Source organism: Pogoniulus pusillus, chromosome 4, assembly GCF_015220805.1.
Source record: "Pogoniulus pusillus isolate bPogPus1 chromosome 4, bPogPus1.pri, whole genome shotgun sequence".
NCBI lineage: Eukaryota > Metazoa > Chordata > Aves > Piciformes > Lybiidae > Pogoniulus > Pogoniulus pusillus.
In genome coordinates this window covers 19,635,950-19,649,482 of record NC_087267.1, presented here as the reverse complement: position 1 = coordinate 19,649,482, position 13,533 = coordinate 19,635,950, and the positions used below count along the sequence as shown (strand labels likewise).

Sequence of the window (13,533 nt, the reverse complement as noted above, 5' to 3'; positions counted from 1 at the left end):
CCGACGCTGACGTGGGTGCCGTTGGCAGTGCCAGGTGGTGTGCACTGGGGCAGGGTGGCACAGAGAGTGCTGTGCTATGCCCCTTGGCTGTGTCTGGCTCAGCAGGACGCTGTGCCCCTGCCAGCATCCAAGCTTGGCACCACATGGCATGCCTTCAGTGCACCCAGCCAAGCCTACCGCAGAGGTGGGTAGTGGGAGTGGGGGCAGTCAGAAACCCCATAGTGGGGGCACATCCTGTACCCAGCCCCTGTACTGGAGTGCTAGTGCCAGGGGATGCCAGCGTTGGGGGGATGCCCTGTGGCAGGGAGATGCTGGTGGAAAAGAGGTACTAGTGGCAGGAGTGTGCCAGTATTAAGGGGTGGCAGCGGCAGGGAGATGCCAGCGGCAAGAGGTGGCAGTGTCAGGGGGATGCCAGTGGCAGAGGTGTGACAGTGCCAGGCAGGGACTGTGGTGGGTCTAGGGGCATCAGGAGGTGCTAGGAGGTGCCTGGTGCCACCATCCGTGGCAGTGCTGGAGCCATGGAAAGATCCCATCTCCTTATCTGATCACAGCCTGGCATCATGCCCAGCCCTGGCACCACACCTCCTACTGACATGAGTGCTCCAGCTAAGCACCCCCTGGGTCCCTCCTGGCACCTACTGTCCTCCTTTGTTCCTCCTGGCATCTCCCTGGCACCCCATGTCCCTCTAGTGTCCCTCTTGGCACTGCCTGTCCCCTCTGGGTTCCTCCTGGCACCCACTTGTCCTACTCTGAGTCACTCCTGGCACTCAATGTCCCCCCTGTGTCCATGCTGGCACCCTCCTGGTACCCTGGGGTCTCTCCTGATGCCCACTCTGGTGCACCTACCCTGTGTTTATGCCCACCCTGAGTGTCCCACCATGGCTCTGTGCCCACTTGGGGGGGCTTAACATGAGTCTGTGTCTTCTCTAGGAGTCCCACCATGCATCTGTGCCCATGCTGAGGGGCACACCATGGGTTTGTGCCCACTCCAGGGGCCTCACCATGGATCCGTGCCCACCCTGGGGAGGTCTTACCATGGTTCTTTGTCCTTCTTGGGGGTCCACCGTGGGTCTGTGCCCACTCTGGGGGTTCCACAGTGGATCTGTGCCTACTCAGCTGAAGCCATGGGGCGGGCACATCTCCCTTTGATCAGGTGCCAGCACATTGGGTGCTCCAGCAGTGGGTGCCACCTTGCTGGTGCCCACATCCCAGCCTATAAAGGTGTGGGGGTGCCAACATCCCAACCAGCTGCTACCAGCTTCACCTCACTGCCAGAGCTGCCAGGTGGGTGCCAGGGCAGGGGGTGGGTAATGAAGTGAAGGGTGCCCAGAGAGATGCTGGACGCCCCTGGGGCAGGCAGTGGGTGCTGGGGCAAGTGAGTGCCAGGGCAGGTGGTGTGGTAAAGGGTGCTCATGGTGATAGGTACTGCAGAAGGTGGTGGGTACAGGGACAGAGGGTGCCAAAGGAAGTAGTGGGTGCCCAGGGAGATGGTGGGTGCCAGAGCATGGTGCTGGGACAGGCTGTGGGTGGCCAGCTGGGTAATGGAATGATGGGTGCCAGGGTAGGTGATGGGTGCCAGATCAGGGAGTAGATGCAGGGACTGGCAGTGGGTGCCCAGGCAGGCAATGTGTGGTGGGTGCTGGGGATGCAATGTGTGCCCAGGTGAGCAATAGGGCAGTGAGTACCAGGGCAGGTAGTGGGTACTGTAGCAGGCAGTGGGGGCTAAGGTAAGTAATGGGTGCCATGGCAGGTCCTGGGTGCTGGGGTGGGCACTGGGTGCCCAGGAAAGCAGTGGATGGGTATAAGGGTAGGCAATGGACCATGGACCATGGGTGCCCAGGTTGGTGACAGGTGATGGGGGTAGGTGATGGGTGCAATAGGTGCCCACCAGCTATGGCAGGCAGTGGGTGCCCAAGCAGGTGGTGGGTGCTCTGGGCATGGGGGTGGGTGCCCAGGGAGTGACCCTCACCCAGCTGTGCTGCAGACCTGGACAGGATGGGCCCCGTTGCTGTGCTGGGGTTTGTGGTGCTGAGCTGCCTGCTTCTACACCCCCCACTGCCTGGTGAGTGCCCAGTGCCCATGCTCTGCACCCTGCACCCTGCACCAGCACTCTTCATCCTGTATCCCTGCCCCTTGCACCCAGCACCCTGCACCCTTCATCCTACACCCCTGCACCAGCACCCTTCATCCTGTATCCCTGCCCCTTGCACCCAGCACTCTGCACCCTTCATCCTACACCCCTGCACCAGCACCCTTCATCCTGTATCCCTGCCCCTTGCACCCAGCACTCTGCACCCTTCATCCTGCATCCCTGCCCCCTGAACACAGCACCCTTCATCCTGTGCCCTTGAACCCAGCACCCTTCATCCTGCACCCTTGAACCCAGCCCTTTTCATCCTGCACCCAGCCCCTTTCATCCTGTACCCTTGAACCCAGCCCCCCTGCACCCAGCCCCTTTCATCCTGTACCCTTGAACCCAGCACCCCTGCACCCAGCCCCTTTCATCCTGTACCCCTGCACCCAGCCCCCCTGCACCCAGCCCCTTTCATCCTGCACCCTTGAACCCAGCACCCCTGCCCCCAGCCCCTTTCATCCTGTACCTCTGCACCCAGCACCCCTGCACCCAGCACCCTTCATCCTGCACCCTTGAACCCAGCACCCCTGCCCCCAGCCCCTTTCATCCTGTACCCCTGCACCCAGCACCCCTGCACTCAGCACCCTTCATCCTGCACCCTTGAACCCAGCATCCCTGCACCCAGCACTTCATCCTGCACCCTTGAACCCAGCACCCCTGCACCCAGCCCCTTTCATCCTGCACCCTTGAACCCAGCACCCCTGCACCCAGCCCCTTTCATCCTGTACCCTTGAACCCAGCACCCCTGCACCCAGCCCCTTTCATCCTGCACCCTTGAACCCAGCACCCCTGCACCCAGCCCCTTTCATCCTGTACCCTTGAACCCAGCACCCCTGCACCCAGCCCCTTTCATCCTGCACCCTTGAACCCAGCACCGCTGCACCCAGCCCCTTTCATCCTGCACCCTTGAACCCAGCCCCTTGCATCTGAGACCCCTGCACCCCAGAGCAGGCAGGGGTGCTTTGAGCCCCCCCCTCGGAGCAGCTCCCTGGCTGCAGGGAGGGTCTCGGGGCAGGTGCTAGTGACCGCTCGCCCTCTCCCCAGTCGCCCCCCACCCAGGGGTGCCGGTGGCAGTTAAATGCCCCCCGGGCTGGCTGGCACTCAGGGGGCACTGCTACGGCTACTTCGGACAGGAGCTGGCCTGGAGGAAGGCAGAGGTGGGTGCTGGGTGTTGGGTGCTGGGTGCCAGGTAGTTATTGGGTGCTGAGGGTGCAGGATGGTGCCCAGAGGGTGGGTAGAGGTGGGCAAAGAGCTTGGGGCAGAGGGTTCTGGGTGCAGGGTTTTAGGGTGCTGGGGGGGTGCAGGATGATTCCCAGGGGGTGGGCAAAGAGCTTGAGGCAGAGGGTGTTGGGTTTTAGGGTGCTGGGGGATGCAGGATGATGCCCACGGGATGGGCAAAGAACCTGAGGCAGAGGGTGCTTGGCGCAGGGTTTTAGGGTGCTGGGGGTTGAGGATTAGGTCCAGGGGGTGGGTAAGGTGGGCAAAGAGTGTGGGGCAGAGGGGGCTGGGTGCAGAGTTTTAGGGTGCTGGAGGGTGAAGGAAGATTCCCAGGGGGTAGGCAGAGGTGGGCAAAGAGTGTGGGGCAGAGGGTGCTGGGTGCAGGGTTTTAGGGTGCTGGGGGATGCAGGATGATGCCCGGCGGGTGGGTAAGGTGGGTGAAAGGAGGGCAGGGTGCTGGGTGCCAGGGTCGCTGGGTGCTGAGGCTCAGGGGACGCTGAGGGGGCGTCCCCCATCTCCCACTGTCTCCCCACCATGTGCCCCCCATGCCAGGCCTGGTGCCGAGCCACCCGCGGCGGGTGCCACCTGGCCTCGCTGCCCAACCGCGACGAGCACCGAGCACTGGCAGCCTTCATCGCCCAGCGCCAGAGGCAGGAGGAAGAAGAAGGCGACGTCTGGATCGGGTTGCACCGCCGGGTGAGGGCTCCCCGTGCCCACCAGCGTGCCCACCGTACCACCCCCCCCCCCCCCCCGGCTGGCACCCTGGTCCTGCACCCAGACCCTCAGCTGGGGTCACATTCTACCCCCAGCCCCTGCGCTGAGCGGGTGCCGGTGCCCTCTGGGGTGCCCCCCCCCAGGGTGCCCCCCTCACTGCCCCTCTCCCCGCAGGGTCCCGCGTGGCTGTGGGCGGATGGACTCCCCCAGCGCTACTCAGCCTGGGACGGCGACGATACCCCCCCGGGGGGTCCTTGCGTGGCTCTGGAGGACTCAGCGGGTGAGGGGGGGACGGACTAGGGGTGGTGAGGGATGGGTGGGGGTTGGGGGGAGTCCTCCAGAGCCCTCACCCCCAGCGCTCCCTCCTCTTCCTCCCCGCAGGGTTCCTGGCCTGGGACGATGACGCCTGCGGGGAGCGGAAGCCTTTCGTCTGCAAGTGCGCGGCTTAAGGGGGGCACAGTGTCCCCCAATGCATGCCACTGCACCCCCTTCAGCCCAGAGCCCAGTGCACCCCAGTGCACCCCAAACACCAGTGCGTCCCCACTGCATCTCACCTCAGTGCACCCCAAACCCCAGTGCACTCCAGTGCACCCCACCCCAGTGCACCCCAGGCACCCCAAACACCCCAAACCCCAGTGCACTCCAGTGCACCCCACCCCAGTGCACCCCAGGCACCCCAAACACCCCAAACCCCAGTGCACTCCAGTGCACCCCACCCCAGTGCACCCCAGGCACCCCAAACACCCCGAACCCCAGTGCACTCCAGTGCACCCCACCCCAGTGCACCCCAGGCACCCCAAACACCCCAAACCCCAGTGCACTCCAGTGCACCCCACCCCAGTGCACCCCAGGCACCCCAAACACCCTGAACCCCAGTGCACTCCAGTGCACCCCACCCCAGTGCACCCCAGGCACCCCAGGCACCCCAAACCCCAGTGCATCCCCACTGCATCTCACCTCAGTGCACCCCAAACCCCAGTGCACTCCAGTGCACCCCACCCCAGTGCACCCCAGGCACCCCGAACCCCACACCCCAGTTACCACACCTCACCCCAGTGCACCCAGACACCCCAACCCCCACACCCCAGGGCACCCAGACACCCCAACCCCCACAACTCAGGACATCCCAGCACATCCCAGACACCCTAAATCTCACACCCCAGTGCACCCCAGCATGCACCAGTGCACCCCAGACACCCCAAACCCCACACCCCAGTGCACCCCATTGCCCCCCCCCCCAAAGCCCACGCTCCAGTGGCCCCCATTGCCCCCCCCCCAGGCCCCATACCCTCACGTTCCAGTGCCCTCCAGACCTCCAAACCCCAGCACCCCATTGCACCCCAGTTCAACCCAGTGCACCCCAGCTGCCCAGAGCCCACACTCCGGTGCCTCCCAATGCCCCCTACCTGCCAATAAAGTGCCCTTGAAGCCCCCCTGGCTGGCTCCATATTTTCCTCTGCAGTGGCTGTGGCCCTGGCATTGCCCACCCTGGCACAACTTGCACGCATGTGGTGATGGGGAAACCCATGGGTGTGTACCTGGGGAGGTCCTCAAGGCAGGAGGTGCCCAGTTCAGTGAATGCCTAGATCTGTGCCAGGGCAAAAGGTACCCACCTGCGTGCAAGAGCGACAAGAGATGACCAGGTCTATGCCAGGATGAGGCCAGTTCCATACCAGGGAAGAGGGCAGGAGTTAGCCAGTTTCAGGCCAGTATGAAGGGCAGGAGCTGCCCAGCTCAGTGCCAGGATCAGAGTAGAGGACGCCAGGGGTGCCTGTGCCACATTCATCCTGCAGCAGGCTCTCCACCCCGCACTGTGAGGATCACGAGGGTCTGCCCATGGTGCCCACAGCTTTCTACACCCTTCATTCTGCCCACACTGCCCATGAGGCCCATGGCTTTCCACACCCCTCACACTTGCCCATTCCTCCCACACTGCCCACCCTTCCCATGGTGCCCACATGGCCCATGCTGACTACACCTCTCCACTCTACCCATACTGCCCATGATGCCCACACCTCTCACACTGCCCACCCTTCCTATTCCACCCACACAACCCATGGTGCCCATGCTGCCCACACCTCCCACACTGCCCACCCATCCTGTCCTGCCCACAGAGCCAATGGTACCCACGCTACCCACACCTCTCACACAGCCCATCCATCCTATTCTGCCCACACATCCCACACTGCTCACTCATCCTATCCTGCCCGCAGAGTCAGTGGTACCCACCCTACCCACACCCTCCCACCCGTCCTACCCACAGAGCCAATGGTACCCACGTTACCCACACCTCTCACACTGCCCACCCATCCTATCCTGCCCACAGAGCCAATGGTACCCACGCTACCCACACCTCTCACACAGCCCATCCATCCTATTCTGCCCACACATCCCACACTGCTCACTCATCCTATCCTGCCCGCAGAGTCAGTGGTACCCACCCTACCCACACCCTCCCACCCGTCCTACCCACAGAGCCAATGGTACCCACGTTACCCACACCTCTCACACTGCCCACCCATCCTATCCTGCCCACAGAGCTAATGGTACCCACGCTACCCACACCTCTCACACTGCCCACCCATCCTATCCTGCCCACAGAGCCAATGGTACCCACACCTCTCACACCTCTTACACTGCCCACCCGTCCCATTCCGCCCACACACCCCACGGTGCCCATGCTGCCTACACCTCCCCGCTCTGCCCACGCTACCTACAACCGAGATACCAACACGGGCATTGACTCAATCTCAATGAAAGGCTTCCCCCCGGGGGGGGCAGAGGGAGTGGTATCAGTACCCCCCTGGGGTGTGTTCAGCTGGCAGCTGGGAGTGAAACGAGAGGACCATGCAACGCTTTCTTAGAAATTTATTACATAATAATAATAATTAATAATAATAATTAATAATTAATAATTAATTAATAATATAAGAAACATAGATCTCTGTGGGATGTATCACAACGTCGAGGGCAGGAGCCCCGCGGGGGCAACCTCCGCAGCTCCGTACAAAAAGAAGGGCGAAAAACCAAACCGACCCCTAGGGAGGGCAAATTAAACCCAAAAAGGAAAGAAAAAGAAGAAGAAGAAGAAGAAGAAATCCTGCCCGACCCAACCCAGCCCAACCCAACCCAGCAGCGGGCACAGGTGCGGCCCGTGCCCACTGACGCGCAGGGCAGGGCGAGGGCGAGGCTGGGGTAAGGGAGCGGGGGAGAGGGCACGCGGAGCCGGTTTATGCACATGCAGCGGGTGAGAGGGAGCGTGGCTGGGAGGTGGCACATGCATGGGAGAAGGAGGGGGAGAGGAAGCAGAAGGGTTGGCACCCACGCGGGGCGCAGCGGTGGGTTGGCACCCAGCACGGTTGAAGCGGTTGGCAGCCGGCGCGGGCGTGGCCGTGGTTTGGCACCCGGCACGGTTAAGCGGTTGAGCGCCCGCTTTGGACACAGCTAAGCGGGCTGGCATTGCTCGGGCATGGCTGCAGCTGGCACCGTGTGGTCATAACAGCTGTGGTTGTGGCCCCATACAGGCAACCACGTGGCCACGGTTGTAGTTGGTGCCACACAGGCACAGGCTGCAGCTTGGTGCCATTGTGGTTCCAGCTGTAGGTTGGCGCCGAGGCAGGCAACGAGGCTGAAGCTCGGCACCGTGCGGTTACAGCTGCAGGTTGGCACCACATGGCTACAACTAGCGGTTGGCACCACTCAGGCAGGGTTGTGGCCAGGAAAAATCCACAGTGGTGCCCACCAAGCGCTTTGGGTTTGGTTCTTCTTCTAGAGTCCAAGTCACAGGGCCGGGGGAGGGTTGATGGAGGACCAAGGTTGGGGAGGTGGGGGGCATGGGGTGGGGGGTGATGGCATCAGGCTGGGCAAAGGGGAGACCCCAATGAGTCCTAAGAAACTAAAACAACCCCAAAGCGACCCCAAAACAGCTCCTTGGAGCCCCAGAATAACCTCTTGGAGCCCCACAAAAAGAAACCCCTTGGAGCTCCCACAGAAACCCTTGGAGCACCCCCCAGAAAAACCCCTTGGAGCTCCCCCCCCCCCAAAATAAACCTCCTTGAATCCTCCCCCCCCCCAAAAAAAAAACTTTGGAGCCCCCAGAAAACCCTTTGGAGCCCCCAAAACCCCTTTAGAGCCCCCCCAAAAGAGCCCAAGTTGAGTTGGTTTTGGAACCCAACCAGAGCCGAGTGTCCCTTTTTGTACAGGAGATGACCTCAAGTCCTGGAGAAGAGAAGCCACAAGAATCACAGTAACGGTCCCGGTGGCACCAGGATGGCACTGGCAAAGGGGAGGTGGTGGGAGGGTTGGTGCCACAGTTCGTGTGTGTGTGGGGGGTGTGTGTGGGGCTCCTCCTCGCCTGCCACCGCTCTGCCTTCTCCTAGATGGCTTTGGCACCGGGGAAAGGTCCCTCCGGTGCTGGAGGTGCAGCGGTGGCCAGAGCAGGATGGAGGTGGGAAGCTCTTTTATCTACACCAAAGGCAGAGGTGGGGAGGGGGGGTCCAGGTTTTCCTGGCTCAGCTGGGAAAGGAAAGGGAGTGGCCGATGGGGTGGGCATGGCTCTGCCAGGGAGGGGGGTGACAGCTCTGCCAGGGTGGTGGGAACGACCACGGGACAAGCCCTTGACCCTTGGCCATCAAAGACCTTGGTGAAGGTGGGTGAGTGGCTTGGCCCCAGTTGGGTGCTGAGGTGGTTGGATGTGGCCAAGTGGACCAAGAGCTTGACCCTGGTGAAGGCACCACTGGGCATCACATTGCCAGAGCAAGTGCTTTGGCCTCAGTTGGGTGCTGAGGGTGGGTAGATGTGGCCATGGGACAAGACCTTGACCTTCGGCCATCAAGGTTCTTGATGAAGGCACCACCAGGCACCACATTGCCAAGGTGAGTGGCTTGGCCCCAGTTGGGTGCCAAGGATAGCCTCCCTGGTACAGGTGGCACTAGTGGGCACAGATGGGCACAGGTTGGGATTTGTGGTTGAGGGTGAAACAAGCTGGGTGGCTGAAGAAGGGCTGGATGAAGGAGCTTCAGCACTTGGCATGGAACCAGCCATGGCACCCCAAACTGGGGCACCTTCAACCAGTGTCCTTGGTGCCATCTGGGGACAGTGATGTCCCCAAACCCAAGGCCACCTGGCTCTGCCATGTCTGGTGGTGGGCATGGGAGGGAGAAGGAGGGCACAGCACTGAGTGGCAGTGGGTGATGAGGAGGGTGAGGCTGTGGCGGCTGGGGCAAGGGAGAAGGTTTGGGGTGAGCAGCAGGTTTGGGGAGAAGGTTTGAGGAAAAGGTTTTGGGGAAGGAGAGGTCTGGGGTGAGGAGAAGGTCTGGGGTGAGGGAGAAGGTTTGGGGTGAGATGGTTTGGGATGAGGAGAAGGTCTGGGGTGAGGGAGAAGGTTTGGAGAAGGTTTGGGGTGAGGGAGAAGGTTTGGGGTGAAGGAGATGGTTTGGGGTGAGATGGTTTGGGGTGAGGAGCAGGTCTGGGGTGAGGGAGAAGGTTTGGGGTGAGGGAGAAGGTTTGGGGTGAGATGGTTTGGGATGAGGAGCAGGTCTGGGGTGAGGAGCAGGTGTGGAGGTGAGGAGCAGGTGTGGCAGCCCCTTGCAGCCCTTGGGGACAGGGTTGGTGGCCCCAGCAGCAGGGGTTGGAAGTGGCCTTCTCTGGGTGTGCGTTGCCTGACTCGGGACGAGCCGTGGTGCCCTCCCCCGCTGGCAGCAGTGGCCTTGGCCCCGGTGCCAATGTCAGGTGGGGGTCACCCAGTGTTTGCCAACACAGGTACGGCTGCAGCTGCTTGGCACGGGAGCTGGGGGGGTGCAAGGGGTGGGTGCCAGGGTAGGGGTGTTGGGGGGGTGGGTGCACCCACCATTTCCAAGAGGATATTGAGGGGGACATGGGGAGGAGGAGGAGGAGGAGGAAGAAGAGAAGGAAGAAGAGAAGGAAGAAGAGAAGGGAGAAGGGAGAAGAGAAGGGAGAAGAGAAGGGAGAAGGGAGAAGGGAGAAGAGAGAAGAGAAGGGAGAAGAGAAGGGAGAAGAGAAGGAAGAAGAGAAGGAAGAAGAGAAGGGAGGAGGAAGAAAAGGTCTCCTCAGAAATGGCGAGAAGGCTCCAGCTCTCCTGGTCCCGGGGTGAAGGTCCTGCAGCCTGTTGGTGGCTGCAGGAGGTGGCCTCTCGGTGGCGAGAGGAGGGTGCAGGCAGGGTCTTCTCCTGGTGGCCCCAGAAGCAGCTGCGGAAGGGGCAGAGACCCCCCGGGCTTTGCCCGGTGCCCACCCAATGGGCAGCCTGCACTCAGGCCAGCACATCTCACGCTGCCAACTCCCTGCTGCCATTGGGCCTGGAGGACTACCAGGGCCCCCTGTTGGGGGCCACCTGGGTCTTCATGGGCCATCAAGGTCGCCATGGGCTACCAGGGCCTCTATGGGGCCACCAAGGCTTCCATGGGCTACCAGAGCCTCTATGGGGCCACCAAGGCTTCCATGGGCTACCAGGGCCTCTATGGTGCCACCTGGGTCTCCATGGGCCACCAAGGTCTCCAAGGGCCACTTGAGTCTCCAAAGGTCACTTGGATCTCTGAAGATCACCAAGGGTCTCCAAGGACCAGGGGTCTCTGAAGACCACCAGAGTCTCCAAGGACCACCCAGGGGTCTCCATGGGCGACCCAGGGGTCTCTAAGGGCTGCCAGGGTCTCCTCTCCCTGCGGGTGAGGTGGGGCAGGTGCAGCAGAGGTGGGCATGGAGCAGAGTGAGCGAGGCGGGCAGGGGCTGGCAGTCCCAAGCAGAGTGGGTGACACAGCCAGGGACAAGTCAACAGCGGTGAAGGGACTTGGTCAAACCATGGCACACAGATGCCCGGTGGATGCTGCTCTGCAAGGGCCACCCATGCCAACTATGCCCACCCATGCCCACTCATGCCAGCTGTGGCCCTGCAGCAGGAGCAAATGCCAGAGGAGCCAGACTGGGGACAGCCAAAGGCTTTGCAAGTGTGCCAAGCGGTGCCAAAGCCAGCCAGCCAGGGCACAGGTGGCACACCACAGGCTGTCAGCAGGCACATGGATGGGTAGCTCTGGAGCAAACTCAGCTGAGCTCCATGGGTTGGGAAAGCGGTGCCCAGGGATGTGCCAGGCTCCTCAAGGGGCTGTGCTGTGGCAAGGCTGGCATGCAGCACACTCACCATGACGTAAGCTGGCTGCCTGCGGGGATGGGTGCTCGCTGCTAGCCTGGGATGTGCCAGGCATGGAGATGGAGAAGCCACATCAGCCTGGAGTGCCAAGTGAAGGTGCCAGGGATAAGCTAAGTGCCAGTGCTAGAGGACAAGTGATGGTGCCACAGATGAGCCAAGCAATGGTGCCAAGTGGAGGTGCCAGGTATAAGCCAAGCAATGGTGCCAGATAAGCCAGGAACCAGTGCCAGGGGACACATGATGGTGACAGGGATGAGCCATGCACTGGTGTCACAGTAAGCCAAGTCTTGGTGCCAAGGTGAGCCAAGAACCAGTGCCAGGGGACAAATGATGGTGACAGAGATAGGACAAGTGCCAGTGCCAGGGTGAGCCAAGAGCCAGAACACAAGCAGTGGTTTGGTTCGTGCCTGGGTGTCAGTGACCAGCACCACGGGTGTGGGCACAGCAGAGCAAGAAGCTGGCACAAGGATGAGCTGAGGGGGCAATGGCAGAGCTGGGGGGTCTGGAGGGAGATGACAGCAGTGGCATCAGTGCCGAGGTGTAGCCATGCCAGTGGCATAGGTGCCAGTAAGCCCTTGTGACGGAGGGAGTGCCCAGCAATGCCAGCACAGGGGAAGGAGCCAGGATGTGGGCAGCAGAGGGAAGGGACAGAGGGGTGCTGGCACAGGGCATGGTGGGGGCTGTGTTGGCACATGCTGCTGGGCACAGGTGCCAACAGGGTGAGTTTGGAGGGAGAAGGTACCAGGTAGGTGGGAGGGTGAAGGTGGAGCTGAAGAAGGTAAAGGAGATGGGCATGTGGGCTGGGTGAAGGTGCCAGGTACACAGGAGGGTGAAGGTGAAAGGTGCCCAGGAGGGATGAGGGTGCTGGGCACATGGGATGGGTGATGCTGGGAGGTACCCAGGAGGGGTGAAGGTGCCAAGCGCATGGGATGGGCTTAGAGTGGAAGGGCACAGGAAGGATGAAGGTTCTCAGTAGGCAGAGGTGGGGTGTGAAGAAACTGGGCACACAGGAGGGTGAAGGTGCCCAGTGCACAGAGGGAGTGCCCAGTGGGGGTCCTGCTGGGGTGGAGAATCTGGGGGCACCTGGTGGCAAAACGGTGCCTGTCTGGCCTGTGCCCATGGGCCAGAGAGGTGGCAAGGGCACGACCTGGACGGTGGTGCCCTGCTGCAGGATAGAAAACATTGGCAGAGGGAGTGGGCCAGGGGTGTCCACTAGGGCATGATGGCATCTGGCAGAGCAGGTGGTGGCTCGGGCGGGTGCGATGGCTGCGGGCACCTTTTGGGTGCCTCCTGGCTCGCCCCGAGCTGGGGCACGAAGCCTGGGGTGTCCTGGGGTGTGGGCCATGGGCTGGGCACTCTGCTCCAGCTCCAGGCCCCTCCTGCCATCCCCGGGTGCCCACCAAGGCTGGAGGGCAGTGGGTTGGCAGCTGGGGAGGTCAAGAGGCCCCGAACCCCCAGGGTCCAGTGGGACAGAGCTGTGTGGGCACGTGCCCAGCAAGAGCTCAGGGAGAAGGGATGGCACCCTGGCACCTCAGGAACCATCCCAGAGGTCCTGCTGTGCCAGCACAGGGCAGGAACCAACCCAAGGAGGACCTGCTGTGCCAGCAGAAGGTAGGAACCAACCCAAGGAGGCTCTGGTGTGCCAGCACAGGACAGAAACCATCCCAGGAGGTCCTGCTGTGCCAGCAGAAGGTAAGAACCAACCCAAGAAGGCTCTGGTGTGCCAGCACAGGACAGAAATCATCCCAGGAGGTCCTGCTGTGCCAGCACTGGACAGAAACCATCCCAGGAGGTCCTGCTGTGCCAGCACAGAGCAGGAACCAACCCAAGGAGGTCCTGCTGTGCCAGCACAAGGTAGGAACCAACCCAAGGAGGTCCTGCTGTGCCAGCACAGGACAGAAACCATTGCAGGAGGTCCTGCTGTGCCAGCACAGGACAAGATCCATGTCAAGGAGGTCCTGGTGTGCCAGCACAGGGCAGGAACCACCTCGGGGAAGTGCTGGAGCTCAGGAGGGTCCTGCCTCCTCAGCACCAGGCTGGACCTTTGCCCTGGCTGAAGGTTGTCAAGGCTGGGAGATGTGAGGGTCAGGAGGAGCCTCCATCTCCTCCCCTCTAGCACCAGAAGAGTTAATGCCTTCATGGGGGACTTGGCTTTTGGGGACACTGGACACCAAGCCACCTCCTCCTGAGCTGGGCCAACACTGGCCACTCCACAGGCAGGGGCACCATGCTGGGGCATGTCTGATGCCACCTCCTCCAGCATCAGGGCTGGCTGGGGCCACCTCAGTGCCCACAAAGCTCCTGGGCA

The 13,533-nt window shown here is 62.0% G+C and overlaps 1 protein-coding gene across 1 annotated transcript; it reads left to right on the top strand.

The window, feature by feature from the left end:
• Window positions 1-1,995: 1,995 nt before the first annotated feature.
• On the top strand, window positions 1,996-4,515 carry LOC135175042 (rheacalcin-1-like). The gene is made up of 5 exons (XM_064142870.1): window positions 1,996-2,062; window positions 3,179-3,291; window positions 3,905-4,048; window positions 4,241-4,346; window positions 4,448-4,515. Exons 1-5 carry the CDS (start codon window positions 1,996-1,998, stop codon window positions 4,513-4,515), a joined length of 498 nt encoding a protein of 165 aa, XP_063998940.1.
• Window positions 4,516-13,533: the final 9,018 nt, after the last annotated feature.